Source organism: Juglans regia, chromosome 6 (genome assembly GCF_001411555.2).
Source record: "Juglans regia cultivar Chandler chromosome 6, Walnut 2.0, whole genome shotgun sequence".
NCBI classification, from domain to species: domain Eukaryota; kingdom Viridiplantae; phylum Streptophyta; class Magnoliopsida; order Fagales; family Juglandaceae; genus Juglans; species Juglans regia.
The window spans coordinates 35,397,555-35,419,620 of NC_049906.1; the positions used below are offsets into that span (position 1 = coordinate 35,397,555).

General features: G+C 33.3%; 2 protein-coding genes across 2 annotated transcripts; one reads left to right on the plus strand and one right to left on the minus strand.

Moving 5' to 3' along the window:
* Positions 1-3,222: 3,222 nt before the first annotated feature.
* Positions 3,223-4,693, plus strand: LOC108989512 (gamma-glutamyl peptidase 3-like). Its single transcript, XM_018963138.2, has 3 exons — positions 3,223-3,693; positions 3,958-4,296; positions 4,598-4,693. Exons 1-3 carry the CDS (start codon positions 3,376-3,378, stop codon positions 4,691-4,693), a joined length of 753 nt encoding a protein of 250 aa, XP_018818683.1. The 5' UTR covers positions 3,223-3,375.
* Positions 4,694-9,125: 4,432 nt separating this feature from the next.
* On the minus strand, positions 9,126-18,919 carry LOC108989501 (histone-lysine N-methyltransferase ASHR3). Its single transcript, XM_018963127.2, has 11 exons — positions 18,474-18,919; positions 17,638-17,784; positions 16,804-16,968; positions 15,992-16,018; positions 13,161-13,275; positions 12,879-12,975; positions 12,190-12,283; positions 11,759-11,837; positions 10,883-11,054; positions 9,906-9,986; positions 9,126-9,383 (listed from the first exon to the last, which is right to left on the minus strand). The coding sequence occupies exons 1-11, from the start codon at positions 18,852-18,854 to the stop codon at positions 9,227-9,229; spliced, it is 1,515 nt and encodes a 504-aa protein (XP_018818672.1). The 5' UTR covers positions 18,855-18,919; the 3' UTR covers positions 9,126-9,226.
* Between the last annotated feature and the right edge of the window lie 3,147 nt (positions 18,920-22,066).

Consider the following 22,066-nt stretch of genomic DNA (forward strand, 5'->3'; position numbering starts at 1 on the left):
ACGATTAACGTTGCATTATCCTTTTAGACTGATAACTAAAAATAATATATGTTAATGTAAAAGTTTGTTAGCTAGGATTATATGATTAGGACCAATTTGAATTATTGGATGTATGTAATTTGTCTTTATCTTTATCTATGAATAGTTAATTTCAAAGATAAATAGATTAATAGATAAATGTTTGTCTTGATCTTTATCTATGAATATTTGAATTCTAAGATAAGTGGTTAAATAGATAAAGGTTCAAAAGACTTTTAATTAAGATTGAATGTTCGAAAAGATAGGAGATATCAAGTGATTTGGATAGAAGATTAAAAAAGAAGATATTAAGCAGAAAGAATTTCGAACTATCAATAAGTTATCCAGAACAGCAACTGAACAGAAATCAGTTACTGCAAAGAAGAGTTATCGCGACATGTCAGCAATCCGTCAGGAGACGTCATAGCGACAGATTCTATCTGTTAGCAGAATCCTACTGAAACTGGAACTCTTTCCAGATAGTTAATTATGCTGGTTAAGATTTTTAGATATTCAAATCTTTATATTTTCTATAGCACTTTTCAGTGCATATTTTAGTGAGAAAATTCTTTAGAGAATTTTCATATTATTTCTCATAGAGAGTGGTACTTGAGTGTGAGAAAATTTTCTTGAGAATTTTCTAGTGTTTTATCTCTTATTTTTTAGTGCGTGTATACTCCATGTTGAAGAATTGATTGGTCGAGTTTCAGTCACTGGAGTTCCAGGAGAAAAGCCAATGTTTGAAGATCATCAGAAATTCTAGCTGCTACTGCGGTAGAAGACAAATGGGTCATTTGTCTGGTTAAGTAAGAGTGTCAATTGACAAACGTTTTGTAATTGAGCTTTACTTATAATTGATTTTCAAATAATAAAATTGACTTTTTTGGGTTTGGCTGTCTCGTAAGATTTTACCTTTAAAGAGTTCTTTAAAGGGTTTCCATTCGATACCAATTTTGGTGTCACGCACTTCGTTTATTTTATGTATTTGATTGTTTATCAAATTAATTACATGCTTGACGACTAATTAATTTGTTAAGTGAATTGGTAGATATTCCCGTTGCGTTACAGGAGCATTTGGGTAATTTCAATACATATATTCTTAATTATTTGGTGGTATATTAATAGGAGATGAAGATTACAATGATAATAAATAATAGAGAAGTGTTACCGTTATAAAAAGATCTCATAAAATAAACTCGCAAACTAATATGCATGACTTCATATATATAATATGTTAGATCTATTTTACAATAAAAATAATTTTATAATTTAATATACAATATAGAATCTTCTTGTGATTAAAGCATTTTACTAAATAAAAATTGGTAAATAGGATAGAATTTTGTTTCTAGAATAATGAATGCATGTCAGCTATGCATGATCTTTACACATGATCATAAATCACGTACGGGTAGGGCTGCAAACGGGCCGGTCCGGTCCGGTCCGGCGATGGACCGAAAATTTTCGGTCCATTATTTTTCCGGACCGGACCGGACCGAACACCCAAAGGGACCGGACCGGACCGATAGCTATCGGTCCGGTCCGGTCCGGTCCAGTCGGTCCGCCCTCTTTTTTTTTCTTTTAAATAATTAATAAAAAAATTTATTTAAAATACTAAATTAAATTAAGTGACTTATTAATGTGGATTATGTAACAAACTCAATAAAAAAATATTTTATATGGTCAATGATAATAAATTAGATGAAAATTATATTATTAATTTATATAATTACTATATAATTAACTAATTGATATTATATATTTATTAATTCATAGAATATTAACAAGTGTTAATAGTATATTTAAAATTTTATATTGTTAATAGTAATAGGTTAAATGAATATATATAAAATATTGTTAATTTATAGAATATTAACAAGTATTAATAATATATTTAAAAATTTATATTGTTAATTGTACAATTATTATATATAAAATATATATAAAAAATATATATTTTTTTTAATTTTTCATTCGGTCCGGTCCGGTCCGGTCCGAAAAAACTGTGGACCGTGGACCGGACCGAATGATTTCGGTCCTCTAAAATATGGACCGGACCGGTCTAAGTCTCGGTCCGGTCCGGTCCGGTCCGGACCGAAACGGTCGGTCCAGTCGGTCCGACCGGACCGTTCGGTCCGATTGGCCCGTTCGGTCCGACCGGACCGTTCGGTCCGATTGGCTTTGTCGACGCAATAAATGGCTATCATCACGTAATTAGATCATCAAGAATTTATATATATATATATATATATTATTAATTATAGCTGTAGTAGAGTTTTCCTATATCTTATTATTTTTTTCAGGAATTTTTGGTATATATATTTTAAGAGGAGTCTGCTTCACACGTGAGGAAGAGTATTAAAAATATTATACAAATAATTAAATCTACCTCGATCTTTCTATCAATTTAAACTTTTGAGATAAGTAGTGATTTCACAATAACATACTTAAGAAAAATTATATTTGTAGGTAGATCATGTATAGAGAATGTAGTTTTCAACAATATAATTTTAAAATGACATAATTTAATTTATACAAAACTCTACACCAAATTATAAGAAAAAGAACATCAGAAGTACTAATCTAATATTTTTGTAGAACATCTCTGATCTAGATATCTTCTCAACCTTGAAAAATGTAACTTTCTCTATTGCAGTCTCCTTTCAAATGACTAGCAATGATTCTCAACATCTGCTTTGTAATGTTTATTATTTATTAATCATTGTCATGCATGAGATTCTTCCAAACAAACCTTATAATTAAAAGATGGTACCAAAGTTCAACATGATTAATTAACATCTGCTGTTATGTTTATTATTAATTTATTAAGAATAATTGCCATGAGGATCTTACATGCAAACTTTACAAAGATACCAAAACAACTCATGTATGACCAAATAATTATCATTTACAGTACTATATACTGTAATGGCCAATATCGAACTTTCCACCAATTTGGCAACAGCTTTATCTTCGTTCCCTGTTGATCTTCTTTGGACTTTTTAGATTTTGAGGTAAATCCAAATGCATGCATACATTCATTCATACAAAAGCAAAACCGTCTGTTCCATGATTAAAACAAGCGTCTGCAAAATCAAATGCGATAAACAGACTGATAATATTGCTTCCGCCACCTTCATATTCTGATCTAATATTTCTAACAATAAGCAGTAAGAACTCAAATTCTCATCACCTGGAATAAATGCTCGCTCACCAGTCTCCATAATATTCACTTAAATGTGCCCATCGATGAACTTCTATAAAAGGAGCCTCTCCCTCTACAAACTCCCACAAACCTCAAAATCCGAATTCCCCTTCCAAGTCTTCGCCCTCTCTCACTAGCACAGGTTGTAGAAGATGAAGGATGGAGGAGAGAAAAGATATGCTCTTCTTTTGGCAGTAAAGGATTCTGAGTACGTGAAGAAAGTATATGGTGGATACTTCAATGTGTTTATTGCAGCTTTTGGGGAAGAAGGAGAGAGGTGGGACTTGTACAGGGTTGTAGAGGAGGAGTTTCCTGACATGAATGAGCTCCAAAACTATGATGGTTTTGTGATTAGTGGCAGCCCTAGTGATGCGTATGCCAATGATTACTGGATTCTCAAGCTCTGCTTGCTCTTGCAAACTTTGAATGCCATGGAGAAAAAGGTCCTTGGGATTTGCTTTGGTCACCAGGTAATTATGTTTTGTCCATGACCACTTATACATTTCATTTCTGCTAATTAATTTCTCAACTGTAGTGATTTGGACCATGCACGCACAGTAATTAGTCATATAAACACAATGTAGGATGTGCATGCACACAACTTTAAATGACCATGAGATAGTTTGCAAGATAAGAACTTTGTTCTATAAATTGAACAACCTCGTCACTTGTCGTGCATCACACGAGTTCACAACCAGTTGTATTGAAAAACTGTGGCTTTAGTACTGTTGCAGGTATTGTGCAGAGCACTGGGTGGAAAGGTGGGTAGAGCCTATACAGGGTGGGATGTGGGGCTGAGGAAGGTTAGCATAGTGAAGGATTTGGCCCCTGCATGCTGCTTCCTTGATGATGAATTGGATGAAATCCCAACTTGCCTTTCCATTATAGAGTGCCACCAGGATGAGGTTTTTGAGGTCCCATTAGGAGCTGAAGTGATTGCATTCTCAGACAAAACAGGTGTGGAGATGTTCGCCATTGGAGACCATGTTTTAGGCATGCAAGGCCATCCTGAGTACACCAAGGACATCCTTCAAAATCTCATCGATCGCCTTCTCGATATGGATGCTTTTGAGGTAGGTATATATATATATATATATATATATAAATTAATCTATCAGAGTACCTACATCTTGAATATTGTTACCGAATAAAAATGGAAAACTCATCCATATTCTACCAAAAAAAACTCCCCTATTCTAATTTTGTTTACTGTTATTTCGCTACGTTGATGACTGGTTTAAATTTATATTGTTCCCTTTTTTTATTATTAATATTATTTTGGGCAAAAAAAGGGCACCTTGCCCATGCATCCACAGTCTCTACTTTTCAGTATATTTTTGTTTGCCAAAATTTGAATTTGATCATTAATTGCAGAGAGGTTTTGCCGACAAAGCAAGGCATGGATTGCAGACAGCTGAACCGGATAGGAAGTGTTTGCAAAGGATTTGCAAGAACTTTCTCAAGGGATGATAGTTTCACCCAAAGTTTTAAATACCGTGTTGGGCGTTTCAGTTAAGGTACTGAAATGAAATATTTCGATATCTGTATCATTTTAGATATTAATTTTAGATAGTCTATATATAATAAATTAATTATATATATAAATTATATTTCAAAATAACATCAATACAAGTTTTAAAAAGTTAAAATACATTTATAAAACTCAATAATACTTCTAATTTCTCAATCCAACTATTTAAAAAATAATCACTCATCTTCATCATGAAAAGGGGAGTAAGGATTTGATTTTAAATTCTCAAAAAAATGGGATTAAAAAAAGTTAAGAAAAAAGTTTTAAATGTAAGAATTGGAATGAAATCACTAATTTTGAAAAATTAGTGGATACATTGAAAATTAATCACAAAAATCCACTAATTTCAACGGATACACTGAAAACCAACTGGTATTGACCGAAATGCATCGGTACAACCAGTATTTGACCCAGTATGAAATACATACCTTCCCTATACTGATCACTAGGGGTGAAAACCGACCCTATCGGTGTAGTTTTGGATCGAAACCACACTGACGTGTTTTTCAGAGGGAGATACTGATCGAAGCCGCTAACAAGGGGTCGATTACCATTGGTTCATTGGTTACCATCACCTTATTGGTGTTCCCGTTGGTTTATCGGTTACAAGTCTTGCCCGAAAACTCATTACAAAATACCAATCCAGAAAACTCAAATCTCATCAACAAAAAACTAGAAAAATTAAAAGAACCCATCAATAAATCTCACAACAAATATCACAAGACTCACAACAAAATCACTAGAAAAACTAAAATAACCTCATCAACAAACCTCAAATGAATCGGAGATGAAAGAGCTTGAAACGACGCAAATGGATGGAGGGAGAAAGGGATGGCAACGGAAGAAGAACCCCATCAACATATCTTAAATGGATCGATGGCATTGGGTAGAGAGAAAGTTGAGAGGGAGATGAGAGAATCTGAGAGAGAGAGAGAGAGAGAGAGAGGTGCAAAGGAAGTGAGGAGAAGGGGGCTCGGGAGGTTAAGGCTGAAGCTCTAACCCAAAACAGTGTTTGGTGTATTAAAGCAAACAACGTCGTTTCATATATATTTTTTCAAAACGGTGGGTATAAAACGAAGCTATTTAAATCACTTAAGTGAAACGGCATCATTTTATATCAGAAATAAATATATATATATATATATTATATCGTCTAGTTCAGTGGTTTGAACTTGGTTCAAATCGGAACCGAACTGGCTGACGTCAGTTCTAGCTATTTTCTATCTCCGGTCGACGATTCTTCATTGGTTTTGGTCGGTTTTGGACTCCAACGTCCGGTCCGTGTCGGCAACAATCAATTTGGCCGGTTCTTATATAGCCCTACTGATCACTACCCCGGCACGGTATTTAAAACTCTGGTTTCACCTCCTTTCTCACTGGCCTGGTGTTTCTCTATTTTCCCCTCATGTTCTCTTTCTCTTTCCTTTTTCCTCTCATATTTTTCTCAATTCACTCAACAAAAATGTTATTATTAAGTAATCTCGAAATATAGACACGTGGTACTCTAATTCTATCATAAATCACTTTGACAAATATAATTAATACTTATACGCGCAAGCGATTTTAGCCATAAAACGTGTTGTGATAGAATAAAAGTACCACGTTATCTATACTCAATAAACATCTCCCAAACATATATATGGTTAGCATTAATCATGTCCTATGCTTTGTATAAACCTATTTTGTTTACCAAGGCTTGTAATAAATTATGTAGTGCATTCATGACCAATCAAGATCCAAGTAATATGGGAACTTTTGATACAACCACATAAAACTAGGGGTGTCAAATTGTGTTAATGGATTATATTTGTGTTGTGTCAAGGCACGTATATTAGATTATGTGGATCAATCCAAACACAACTTGTTAAACATATCATGTCAAAATCTCAAACCTTAACACGACCTATTAACATAATGGGTTAACACGACCCGACCTGTTCTGATCCGTTAGTGAATAATACGAAATATGTTAACATGACACGATCCGACTCATTTCAACCCGTTTATGTAAATGGGCTAAACAAACACAAAATTAACCCGTTTGACAAGTTTAGCATAAGTTTATATAAATATTAAAATCACAATATCTATAAAAAAAAAAATATAAAACTAATTTTAAGTCCAAAATTACAATTCAAACAATAAAAATATCGAAATTAAAATCTCAACAATTTTACTTTTAGCTATAAGGATATAATTGTAACTTTAAATTTCTTAACGGATCATAACGGGTTATAACAGATCTAAATAGGTTGACATGTTATCAACTCGTTAAGCAATCATATTTTAACGGGTCAACCCGTTTTGACCTGAACCCGTTAAAATTAAACTCAAACCCATTATTATCGTGTCGTATTCATATTGGATTAACAAGTCGTGTCTTATATTGACACCCCTACATAAAACCTCTTTCTGTGTGTGTTTAAGTTGAATTAGCCTTGTGGGGAAACTCTTACTCAGCCAATTGGCAATAGGGGACAAAGGTGAATTGCTTTAGCACAAAGCTTTATGGATTTCAAAAAGGTTTGCACATCACCATAGCCAGCCAGCAAAGATGCCTAAAAAAATAAAAATAAATATTTCTCAGCAAAGAGGTACGGTAGATATCCAAGATAGTAAGCTAATATTCCAAATCAATCCATAGATTCTATTCCATTCACAATATTCTTACATTTTTTGGTTCAAAAATTTCTTATTCCTTAAACTATCAATAGTCTCATCACTTGCAAGATCATTTGTTCCGGAAATATAAACCCAGATAACGAATTTATTTTTCAAAAACTTAAACATATAAAAAAAATGATAAATTTAATCCTTTTGCTGTATTTTATTCATGCATATATATATATATACATATACAATCTTTTACCCTATTTATGTTCCTAGAGCTATTATAAGAACATTAAATAATTAAATGGGTAAGCTTTTAGCTTAAGATTCTGAAGTTAGGGGTAATTTATATAATGAGTATATATATTTTTATTATATGAATTCGAAAATATTAGTTGCTTAGTAATGTGTGGATCCTAACACATTGCAATTGGAGTATTGGTTCCTATATCATAACACATTGCAATTGGAGTATTGGTTCCTATATCATAACACATTGCAATTGGAGTATTGGATCCTATGGATACAGAAGGAACATTGGAATTTAGGAAAGTTACAGTGGAAGGAGGCAATATGCGTAAATACCTTTTTCTATATTCTTCATGTCTATGCTTATAGTTTTATATTCTGGTCCCAGTTTGTGTCCCTTTGTTATGCAAATTGGATATATAGATGCTATTGCATGGTTTTATCAACCTTATACTTTTCATTTTTTAGTAGAGCCTGCATATATTTATCATGGTAGGTCTAATATTTGGGGATCGGTCTTAAACCTTTACACAAATATTATATATATAAAGTACTAGTGTGCCACCCAGCATTGACAGTAGAGAGTACAAATTTCAATTTTTATTTTTTTCTTTATATTTTTTTAACATATTTAAATATTTTTTAAAAAAATATATATATATATACACAAATATAATAATAATAATCATTTCCTTAATTAAGTAAAAAAAAATTAAATATACAAGCAATCAAAATGATGGGACAAAATGAGTCGGAATAGTAACATTATTCAATATATATATATATATATACCTTCAAATTGCCATTTCAAAAACTAACAATTGATAAGGTTGATAAATATAAACGCATAATATTATGAAAGTAAGATGTGAGTTTAATATATAGCATAACTCTTTCCTTCGAGAAAAGAGTCAATGCTATACATTATAGTCATCTCATTTTCATTATAGTATGCCAATGTTATATTACAGTACATTTGAGAGGGCAACGTAGAATTTTCCATTCTTAAAATAACAAACTTAAAAGAACCAATCGAAAGTTAGCAACCACGCAACACTACAATCACCCACTCACTCAATATGATACCATTCATAATACCTGACATATAATAAAACCAAGAAACTAATTGAGCAGATGACTCTTCAACATAACCTCAATAGAACAGGCTAATTGAATCAGATTGAACTGCTTGATAACTTTCTATTGCGATGATGTTGACCATGAACCTCTCAAGTTTGAATGCTTTCAGAACGTCCCCCCCCCCCAAACAACAGTGGGAAGTAGTCAATTTTACATGTATGCCTCACAAAGTTACAGGGCCCAACAGGGAAAAAAATGCTAATGCTGGGGGAACAAGGAGTTCAAACAAGTTACAATAGTAGACTGACAGTTGTTCTTTTCTTTTCATCTGGAGAGGATGCCTATCGCTCAATAGTATTGAAACTCCAAAGAATGATGAGATTGAGTAGTTTCTACATCTCTCTTCAGTTTTCTTTTCTTTTTCTTTTTCCCTTTTTTTTTTTTTTTTGATTTTCTGTTTGCCAACATTTATGGAAAACGACAGAACACAATATCACATTACTAACTCACCTACAGCATATTGTTGATAGAAATCATACAGTTATGATAGCTATGCAAGCGGTTGACGTTCTCTTCCGTTTTGACCCCCAGCAAAGTTCCACCTTACCAATCTTCCTTTTGGTCCCGAGATAACCTTGACAATTTGAAGCTCCACAGTGGCACTTCACTTCGGGTCCAAATTGCACAAATCTACAATGCCAAAAGCTGGATGTTATACCCGTGCCAAAATAATTGCCTACTATAAAACAAATTACCTCCAACAATCTATATGATTTGAGTAGTGCTACAAAAAATATCTGCCTAAGAACATAAAAAATATCTGCCTAAGAACATATATTGCAACGATAACGGGCGGCTATAAGAAAAAACAAACATTTGTGACGAATTATTTACGACGATAATGACTATTTGCAACAAAAATAGACTCATTTTAACAAGAAATAATCATTCTCGTTAGAAATAACTGGTCACAAATAAACAATTTTCTTGTAATAATTTTTTTTAGAACAGTACCCATTATTACTACTATTATTATTATTATTATAACCCTGGTACGTAATTATAGATTTGTTTTACAATCAGATATTTGTTTAAGTTGGCTTGTGCTTGTATTCTCGCTGGGTTTGATTGTTTATTTTAATAAACTTCTAATATTAGATCAGTGCAACAGAAAGGAGGGTTGTACAGACGAATGATAAATCGGGATTATACCTGTAATCATACGTTAATGGCTCTCCAACCTCGATTGACCGCGCAGCAAACACACCAACACGCACTTCCCCCTCAAACTGCCTGGAAGGGAAAAATATTAGTCAGACCAATTTTCTTGTGAAAGCTCCAGTATCTTCATCAGATAAAAACACCTCTAATGTTAGAATGCTAATGGATGCCAGGCCAGCTCAAGCTGACATCATTGGAAAAGCCAGAACTTCATTTAAATAATGGGAGATCCCTGGCAGAAAAGACCTCTAGAACCCTAAAATTTTGATATTGTTCAACCAATCATCACAACTTTCATTTTTAGACTATGTAACTTAATCCCCTGGGAAAGGGGTCATGGACATAATATGCCAATGCAATAAATTTCTGAATAAGGACAAATGATACAACTAGGATCCATGATATAGAGATTTCTGTTTAATCATTACATGCCCACAAATAGTCAATAAAGTGTTCAACACTAGACAGGAAAGTCATATCCCAGTCTGCATTTTGTGTCCATGTCAGTCATATCTCTAGGAAACACAAAATACCAAATTTGTAAAATACGTTTTCTATATACATCCAAGCGCTTATAGCATGTGTCCTAAGCATTAATCCATAGTCAGAGTACCTCAAATATATTGAGTTTCCCAAGAAAAAATTGAGAACGTACAACGAATTTCAAGAGAACCATAGTAAAAGACTCTTGCTCATGTACAATAAATGCCAATGTTGGTCGCAATTAACCAGACCACAATAGAAGTGTTTCTCACAAGTATCACGGCAATCGCCAAAACAGAGGAACAAGTTTGGCTAGCAAGATCCAGAAATGAAGATAATTTACAATTCCAGACACCAGTATGCATTTTGGGTGAACACATTATAGCTTCGAGAGCTATTGACTTCGAGTATGGAAGAACCTACTTATCCCTACTATCCATGAGGACCAAAAAGGATAAAAAGCCACAAATACTGATCATACTAACCACTTCTCCAGAATGCAGTTGGGGTCACAGCCATGGTTCAAAAACCGAGACGCATTACCCTTGAAAGTTGCATCAATCGTGAAGTCCTTTCGAATTTCACACATGTAAAAATTCTGAGCACCTCTGTATTTCATGTCCCAAAGCCTTTGCTCACACAAGGCATCATCAATAACTGAAACAGAAAATGAACTTAATTAGGGCTCTCAATGAATTGCAAACAAAAAGACGTAGTAGAAATCAATGTCAAACCCCAGACTTAATATGACATCGTAAACTTTCGAATATAGTTTAAGATGTCATTAACTTGCAAAAAGAAAAAAATCTAAGATCAAATGCATTATGGATCAGTAAATGTAGTTTGAGATGTCAATACCACTTGTACTAACAGTTCAAGTCATGAACTTTATACAGGGCCCACTTACATTGATTAAGGGTAGGGTATGGTTCCAATCTGCTTACTACATTATTAAATTATGACTTGCATGCATGCAGGAGAACCATAAAAAAGTCAGAAATTTATCCGAGTTACTGCATGATGCACATATCTCATAATTTGTAAGATCTGTGGGAGGATGTTTTCATAAACCAAAATCAAGTATCATACGCTATTATTCGTTGGAATAATCTAGCAAGTCTGGGCCCCTAACTGGAGAATTAATTAATTTAAATCCGCAAAAAGGCATGGAACCTTATTTTAGAAAGAAATTTCTCAACATTTTCACTAACAACCCTTAGGTGGAGAATGAACAAGGCAATGATTGATTATGAGATATTCTTATTCATGAGAATATAGCCAAACTGACAGTAAAATAAAACATGCAAACAAAGGAATGTAGGCTGTTGAGAATTTGAGCTTAAGCCAAATAAAACAAGTACCTTCTCCAATGTACTCAATTATAAAATCGCCTTTATTGAATTTTTCTGCAGCCACTACTCCCCAACCACAAAATTCTGTCTGATAAGGAAGATAAACATTTAATAGTAACAGAACTTAGAAAACAAGAACTCCAATGCATAAAATCTAACAAAGAAGGGAAAAACCATGTATAGTAATTTTTTTTAATGATGCAGAGCCCTTTGGACCCAGCCCAAGGGATTGAACCCCAAATACACGGCCCCACCCACTAGAATCGTGTATAAGGTAATCCAAGGAAACTTCAAGTCTGAAATCGAATCCAGGCTGCTTCTTTTTTCTATCAGTCAAATCCAGGCTGCACCTTGATAGGTGTAAACCAGTTATAGCAAAACAGTTTAAGTTTGAGGTAAAGAAACATGATGCACTCCCTCCTAAAGTAAAAAATTTTAACCTTGACAATATTTATCTTTCTCTCCTTGCGGAATGGCCGGTTTGTGCAATTTTCTGAGCAACGACAAGCCTTAGAGCAGCTTATGCATTGAACCCTATCAAACGATACAACCAAATGATAAATAAGCTGGAATGTCTATAACATTGTGAATAGGGGAAAATTAACACCACTGTGAACTAGAGAATGTACAAGGCAAGGGGAAAAAACAACCACATAAGCAATTTGCCAAAAGAAATGCTTAGAAAGAATTATCACATGAAAGCTCATATTAGTGTACTAATAGAATATGCAGAGAAATAGACCAAACAGAACGGCAGGAGCAATGGTCAAAATCGCAAAACAGGTCACATTATGTGATAAATATGCAGTCTTACTTTGTCTAGCTACAAATAACTCATCTATCAAATTACACATATATAATTAAGAGAAATAATATTTGAAGTCGTAAAATGAACAAACGCTTCGCAATCCTTTTGAAAAAATTAAATAAATATAAAACTCACATAAAAAATAAAACTAATTTTTTAAGAGCAATGCTACATACCGTCTCCATTTGGAGACTGCAATGAAAGTTTAGACAATTTTATCTTTAAAATTTTTTAAAATTACAAAAATATTCCATCTAAAATAATGTATTTTCTCTTTTAATAAAGGACCTGCACATTTTTTAATAAAGAAACCTAAATGACCTGCAGACACAATCGTCAGAGCATACAGTACTGCAACTTGTGCATCCAATATCATCTGCTGCAGCACCATTACGCTTCTTCTTGACCAGATAAATATCTATTTTCAGTTAAGATCAGTTCCATGGTAATCATAAAAAAGAACTCATTAATAATAGACCCGACAAAATGGAATGAGCTATTTATTTCATCAATAAGTTGCCTATACTTGCACTTATTTAATATATGTGCAAGGATCTGCCTAGGTGATTGATACTACTGACAAACATAACAGATATAGGATACTGCGCCTGATGTGGACATAGGGAGGTGGCTCCATCTTATTCTCCATGTCTTTCCATGTTAAGTCAATCTTGAACTCCTCATCGACATAAGGCAAAGGCAAGCGACCAAAAACTTCCTGAAATTTCACCAGAGTTTTTTTTTTTTTTTTGGGGGGGGGGGGAAGAGAGAGAGAGAGAGAGTTAGACACTGGTTTATGATTGATGAAAAAAGCACATTAGATCTATAGCTGTAAATGTAGTAAAAAAAAATGCTAAAATAATCCATGTAGTTTGACCCCCCATGTGGTGCTGATTATGTTCAGTTGCCCCTTTTAAAAAACCAATATCAATTAAAAAAATACAAAAGAATAACAATTTCCAAACAATATCTGGGTGCCCCTTTAGAACAAGGTCCACCTCTAAGGCTGCAAATGAACAGAGCAGCTCATGAACAACTCGAGCTCGGCTCGTACATACTCGGTTTGAATTCGCTTCATTTAATAAATAAGATGTTTGTAAACACTAATATTAGCTTGAATACTAAACAAGCAAAACTCGTATAAACGCGACTAGACTAAATTTAGACTCGTAAACAAAGCTCATATAAAAGCTTGACTTGACTCATTTGAGCTCATTTTGAAGCTCGTAATATCTATTGTATATGTATGTGTTATATTTATTACATGTTAGTTGTATTTTATATACTTAATTATATATTATTAATTTATTTATAGTTTACCTTATCTAAAATATTTATTATGTTCCCAAAGTAAATATAGGATAACTTGTATAATTCTTTATATAGAATATATTTTATGTACTTAGCTGTATGTTTTATTACTAGTTATATGATAAATCAAGCTATTTTATATTTGTAATACAATTTATTTTATAAATTTAATTGATTATGTAATATAACATTAATGTTATATATTAATTTTCTACTTGTTACATAGATTATTGCCTATTGATTTGGTAATAAATGAATGAGTGAATACACATTTACTTCAAACAATTACCAAATTAAGTTTTTTTTATAAGTATTAAGAGATTTCATTAATGCAAGTAAATACACAATTTCCAAATTAACATTAATTGATTAACTATAATTCATATATATAATGCACATCATAACATAAGTTGATGGTATTTCTTTTTAATTAAAGAATCATATCAATAACCTTATACACAATATGGTTTTCATTATACAATATAAATGATAACATATATTATAAGTTATGACTATACTTATTATTTATAATTGTATATTATTATATTCTTATGGTGTAATATATGTACAATAACTTATATATTTATATCATATGCTTTTAATACACTAAAAAATATAATATTTAGTAATGTATGCTATAATTTATATTTAATAATAATATATTATACAACTAGAACTTTAGATTTATTATGTTATCTATATATATTAAGAGTAATGCTAGGAGCAAGCCCTAAATGCACAAGTCTTGCACAAGCCTTTTGTAAAAAAATGGCCCCACCAAGACGTGAATATTTTACATTTGTTCTTGGTGGGGTTCACTTTTTTATAGAAGGCCTACACGAGTCTTGTACATTTTGAACTTGTATATATCATATGTAAAATGATTTAGTTTATTACATTTATCTTATGTATCATTTTTTAATTTACAACTAGAAGTTAATTTATTTTATAAAAGGTTTATATCATAATAATTTTCAAATCAAAACTATTTGGTTGAATGGTTAAATAGTATGAATTTTTTGTAAAATTTAAAGTTTTTTTATTTTAATAAAAGATAAGTATCAAAATTTTCAAAACAAAAATCGAGTTCAAGCTCGAGTCGTTCGTTTATTTTTAGTCGAGCTCAAGCAGAATTCAAACAACATTAATGGTTAACGAGCCAAGTTCAAACAAGGATATTCAAATTTTATTCGAGTTTGAATGAGTACACATGCTAATCGCCTTGTTTGAATTCAGCTCGACTCAATTCATTTGTAGCCCTAATCCACCACTAAAGGAAGGGACCTCCACCATCAACACACTTTGTAGAGGAGCTAGAGGTTCACCACCCATCCTAGAGCAATGGGAGAAGGGACATCCACAAAGGCATGCTTCATGGCGATGTCAAAGGCCTCATACCTTGGGTTGTGCCTAGTGGGGGCCATGTTGGCTATTGTTGGGGAAGGGCACCCTTTACTTTTTCAATATGAAAACTTCTTATTAATAAGTTTTTTTTTCTGTTTTTTTCATTTATGTTTTGCATTGATTTCTTGAAATTTATTTTGTATATTATTTTTTCTTACGTTATTAGTGCTGACATGACATTTTTAACAATTGACTAAATAAAGTGACAAAGGTGATTGATTTGCTCAAAATTGAAACAACGTGGAGTAAAAAATTCCAGATTAGAGTAAAAGAACTAATCTTTCCAAAAGCTAAACCACATGGGTTGTTTAATATTGAACACATTGAGTATGAATATTACTGATTAAAGATTTTAGACTAGGTTTTATTTTCCCTCTGCATCTGGTCTGTTCATTCTTTCTATAGTTTGGTGAGGGCCTAGTATCGTACATAGCCCTGTTTTGTTAGGGCAGGAAGAAGTATTCATGCACACAGGGTCATGTGTAACAAAGATAATTTATGTGATCCTTGGAACATTTAAAATCAATCTCTCTAAAATTTGACTCGAGGAATGTGATTCTCTTTCTTTCTTGGGCACTCATTATTTGACATCAGGTATGTCCAACATACCCTATATTGTCATGTCTGACAAGGGTACTCAATTAGAAGCATTCATGTACCTTAGGCTTATGTTATTTGACTTCAACCAATTGTATTAATAGATTCTTCATGAATTTTACCTCCATGTCACTTGTACAAGCTGCATGCTGCTCATTCAACACATAAGCCCTGTCAGCCAGCCTAATCAATCAAAAATAAGAATGAAGGAATAAAACTTCAACAAGGAGCCAAAACATATTGATAATAGTTTAAGGAAATTTAATCTATGTTACTCAAACCCAAAAGCAATGGTTCTCTTTGGTAAACCATGAAATTAGCTAGTGCGGTAGATACAAATGCCAAATAAAGACACATCCATGCATCAGAATCAGGCACCCTAGGTACTAACAACCTTAGTAAAGAATTTGGAAGCAATTAAATGGAAGCAATACATAGACAATGAAATACAGGTACAGCATGACAGACTGTTGGAAAGGGTAAAAGGGATTCCAGTTACTAAAACAAAATCTTCAGAGTTTTCACAAAAAGCTTTATTTTCAACAAAATTTCACTTGCAGAAACTTTTACATGGATCTTACAATATGAACGTGACAACTAAAGAATTCCTCATAAAATACATGTTTTCCTGCATTTTTGCTACATCTATTTAACAAAACATGTAGTGCTTATCCATGCTAACTAAAGGAACATCCTCAAGGAACCAACCAGTGGAGTCATTAATATCTCACTTTCTGATAACAGAAAATGTACCGTAGAATTCTTATTTGTAATTGTAATGACCTAAGACCCTTTTATCTCAGCACATCATCATTATAATTCAATAGTATAGAAACTAGTGATGACGATTGGATGCCTTCATAACCTAAAAGATAGATATTTTAGAAAGGGAACTGACAGGAAATCAAAATGATGGAGGAAAGAAAAAATTGACCTCCCTATCCAGCCGCCAATTTGTAGGATGCCTCCAGCAAACAGCTCTCCCTGATTGACCTTCTAAATGCATCACCGTGTCAGGCCATGGTGCACACTTGTCATGTGATGCCATTGGGCACTGCACACACCGCCAGTATAATCTATTTTTGCAAATGAAGCATGCCTGATCATTAAAATATCTCACATATATTAGCTCCACCAAAAAAAGTAGTTATAATAAATAAAACAAATAACGCATAGATATTCTGAAAGAGAAAGAACAAAGCACACTTATCAATAATTTCATTTCATGTGAAGTAGAAAAAAAAAAAGAGTTGTCAAATTTGAAAGCAATAAAAAACGATTTAACTTGAACAATGACACTAACAAAATTTAGAGAAAAAAGTCATAGAACAGATATGCACAGGAGACACATTTGGAAGCAATAAATAAAGGTCCTTAACTTCTGAAAAGCAGAGCTCAGAAAAAAGTCTCTCTCTAAAGGTAAAAAAACCAGTAACTAGATTTGATAATTGTGTATAAGTCAACAACTCAATTACAGGATAAAATGAGAGAAAAAAATAATAAATCAAAATTTCCACTGCAGATAAGAGACTACACATGAGTTAAAACTATTCCTACCCATAGGTACATTTAAAAAGGAAGGCGATTTCACTCCAATAATAGGAAAGTGGGTATTCCAAAAGTTTGAAAGCTTGTTAGCATTAGGTGTGCATAAAAGATTGATATGTGTTGTGTGTTTGGTGTTGCACTGAGACAAACTATACAATTAATTATGTATGCATTCAAAATCAAGATAATAGAAAATAATATGGATTTGATAAGACTTTACATGTTGTGGGCACTTGAAATTTTTCAGGTTAGAGATCTGAAGCAATGCTTTTGCACATTCTAAATGGTAGACTCCTTGACAATCACGAACAGAGCACAGCACCTCTTCCCCAGGGTAGATAAGATCATGGCAAACAAGACATTCAACCTGAAATGAGTACCAACAGGGCATTGAGAAGGAGAAGTAAGTCGATTGATAATTATACAATGCGCATCATGTTGAAATCAAGATTTGCACTTAAACCTTCCAAACATTTCAATGAAAAAAAATGTTGGAGAAGTCTTACAGATCAAGAATTTCCAAAGAGACTAATGCATAAGCTGAGGTCCTAGTTTAAAAAGTGACTAAGCATATGTTTTATACCTCCATTAGTATGTTCTGCCATTACTGCAACGATAAAGTCTGTATTGCAATGATAAACTTCCATATAGCAAAACATGTAAGCATCAGGTGTATAAAGATTGGGCAAATTAACATTCATTTTAACCTACTTGAATCAAATATCTATGTCCATGAATGTATGTGCCTCGACGATTTTTAAATGGTAAACCCCCATTAATGAAGACTCAGAAAATGTTACTTTTAGCTTCAAGGTAGGATGGTCTAATGTTTTGTTTTATGGGCACTACGGCCCTGAGTCGATATTAAGTTTTGAAATTCTTCTAGAATTGCTTTATTTTTTCTTACTATATATAACGTCAACAAGCTTTCAACCCTAAAGAGGAAACATTGAGTAATTAGCATGTTCTTTTGTATATAGATCCTTGCTTTTTTCCCCGTTTCCTCAGCACCCAAACAGAAATGGGGAAAAGCGCCCCAAAGACACAAGAAATTACCATTTTTTTAGCGCCGATGAGGAAAGGAAGACAGCACCTCGATTCGGGAACCCCCGATTCCATCTTCTTCTGAACCCAAGTCTTCACGTGGTCCTCCAAGCCCTTCCCATTCGAGGCCTTCCTGGCCCGGTCCAACGAGCCCCTATTCCGCCTCAAAGCCCTAATTTCGTTCCCAACGTTGACCTCCCCTTGGCAGAGTACCGGGAAGCTCAAAGTTTGCTCCTGATCGCATTCTTCGCCAAGGGTCTTGACCAAGCTAGGGCACTGAGGATTGCCCAGATCTGGTGGATCAGTTATCAGCTTGATGGCAGGGCAGCGAGTGAGAGCGAGAGAAGCCGAGAGAGAGAGATTACCGAGATCCGGCATGCTTTTAAGGATCATAAACAAAACCCTATGAAGCACTGTATCTATAGGTATATGGAGAGGGAGAAAGGGAGAGAGGGAGAGAAGGGGGTTGGGCGGGAAAGCTGAAATTTGTAGTTGGAAAAGAGGAGGGGAAAATGAAATTACGAAGAAGTTAATTTCAATATAGTGTATTTACGGGAGTGCCCGCCAGGTCATTCAAATGGGTGACCCGATGTCGTCGGTGGATGGAGAAGGAGCCGTTGGAGCGTACTGAACAACGTGTTTCGTGGTAGCAGTGCGCGCGTGCACTAAGGTTTATGTCAAAAAGAAGTTTGAAAGTAGTTGTACTTAAATGACGTTTGGGAAGAATATAGGATGAAATAATATGAGAATTTTATAAATATTAATAACATAATTTGTTAATAGTAGTGAAATAGTTTGAATTTTTGATGTGATTTAAAAAATGATAAAATAAAAATTATTATAAAATTAAAATATTTTTATAATATTATTTTTTAATATTATTTTTATTAAGTATTTGAAAAGGATGAATTATTTTTATTTTTTGTTTAAAAGTTTGAAAAAGTTGTAATAATTAGTTTGAAAGTATTTGTAATTGAGTGATGTTTAGGAATAAGATAGGATTAGATGATATGTAAATTTTGAGATGGAAACTTTTTCCAAACAATTCATGTTTATTTTTACAATTATTCTCATCTAATCATTACAACTTTTTCAAATTTCTACACAAATTAAAATAAACAAGGACCTGCATAGCTAGTTAAAAACTCTGAGGGTAACAATTTTTTATGAATTTTGATAAGGAGATAAAAGTTAAAGTAATATAGCAACAAAATGTCTCTAGAAATCTTCATAACCCAGCTTTTGTATATAAGTTACTGGCATGGAGTATGTAGTATATTTTAAGGTTTTGAGGATATTTTGTAGTTTATGTCACAAGATATACTCTGCTCTTGCCACCAAGTAGTCACTTGGAAGTTCTTGGTCATCAATGTATGTTCAAACTGCTACAAGAAGGTAAGTTATCAGTACATACGTAGCCTGCTTTACTGGTGTCCAATGGATGTGTTATACATTGTAGAACTGAATGTCGTACGCGTGGAAGTTCACATGCGCAATAATTCCTTACTGGTGATTATGGTCATAGATATATCCATTATGCTTTCAGAACATTTCTCACCAAGAAACTAAACTAGGAAACACCAGCCACTTGTGTGAAGTTTGTTTGTAAGCCTTTGGTCTCAATAGTAGCCTTTTGAAATTCTTTCTTACACAGAACTTTTGATCATTTATATTTTATCATGCATGAATGGATGCCAAAGTTGCTTATGACTTCCACCATTTACACAATGAAAAACCTTACCCTGCACAAGGTCCAATTGCAAACAAGGTCAAGTGAATCTCCCACTTGAATGCTTTATCTTTTAGTTTCATTTATGCTTTGAGATATTATATCATCAACATTAGAGTTTGAGAACTGATCTGGGCCATCTTTCTTTGATTTGTGGAGGTTTGTTTCTTGTATCTGCTATGACACAAACTCTCTTTTGTAGGTCTTGTGTAGAACCATTTTTTTTTTTGTGGTGCTTTTGGATTTTTTATTTTTTAAACAATTTTTGTTCCTTTCTATTGTAACTATGTGAGTGTTGAGTAAGTAACAGCTTTTCCCAATGCTCTTTTGCCAAACTCACATTCTTATGCTGCATAGGGTAAAGAACTGAATATGTGAGAGTGCTTTTACCTTGGATAGTGTTGTTTCTCATTAACTTGTGAATGGTTAAATCCCATAAAGAAAAGAAAATGAGCAGGGTTTGTTATCACTTCATTCCTCTCTATCAACCAGATACATGACATGGAAAAGCAAGCGCTAAACAGCTAATTTTTCAGGTTGCTTTTAATAAAGTTAAAGAGTATTACTTATAATTAGACCAAAAATCTGGATTGTCGAGGGTTATTGGAGAGTTGAAAAGCTAAGAAGTTGGATGGTTTTGAATATCTTTTGGAGTGGTGTCATCTGCATAAGTTAGGTTGCAAAGCTTTGTACAACTTTTTGGAAGTAAGCTTAGAATTGGGTTGGATTCTACTTATAATAGAACGTGACAAATCGTCATTGCTCCGCAACCTAAGCATTCCCTACAACCTAGAAAAAAATATCTCTTCTAGTCTTGGTTGAACTTCACTTGTTATTTTGTAGTCTTCTAGTTTCATATTTGTTATGTTGTTTGCATTTCTTTAGAAGCTTTATATTTTGATTTTATTATCATTATTTGGTTCCATAGGAAATGGCCATTGTTAAGAGGTTTCTAGACCAAGAGATATTTATGGTCAATCACTTGAGGAATTCAAAAGAGAGGTGCAATCTGCATTCCCCTTTCTTTGGGTTGGTGCATTAATGAAGACAACTTGTTGTTAGCTTGACATTTATGGATAGAAAGAAAAACACTTTAAATTTATATTTCACTGTGATATGTTGGATTATATTGTGTTAAACTTAAGACGTAATATCTTTTGAGTAGAAAAGATATACGTCGAGGTTATTTGAATGATGTTGACATATATGCTGGTAATCAAATATAAATTTCTCTAAATCTAGTATTTTTAATTTATTAGCAAGAAATAAACTGTCATGAAATAAACAAATATCAGAAAAAAAAAAAAAAAATCAAGTAGGACAAAATAAGACCAGACAAAAGTGGTTTTAAACAACTATTTCCGGCGAAACAAAGTCACCGTAACTACATTAAGGACGGCAGGGAAAACTGCCACAAAGTAGTTTCGACAATTTTTAACTCGCCATATAACCATTTGCGGCGATATTCAACCATCGCCCTTAATTGTGTTAAATATTTGCGGCGACACATATTTGCTGCAAATATTAAGTATTTCCTACTACACATAATCGCCGAAAACATAGTTTAGCGACAATTTTCAAAATTTGTATTGACGATGATGTATCATATTTGCGTCAAGTTTAATCGCCGGTAAAGGTCAATATTTCTGTCAATTTCAAAAGTCGTCGGATCAAGTTTTACTTGGCTCTTTAGAAGCGGCGATATTTTGGCAATCTGTTTTAGCTGAATTGAGAAATTCCGACGATTTACCTGATTATTTGCGGTGACTTTAATCGCCGGAAATATGCTTATTTCTTGTAGTGTGTGTAGGTCTCACACAATACTTTTTAAAAAATTGAGTAAATCTGGGATCCACATAAAAAAATTATTTTTTAA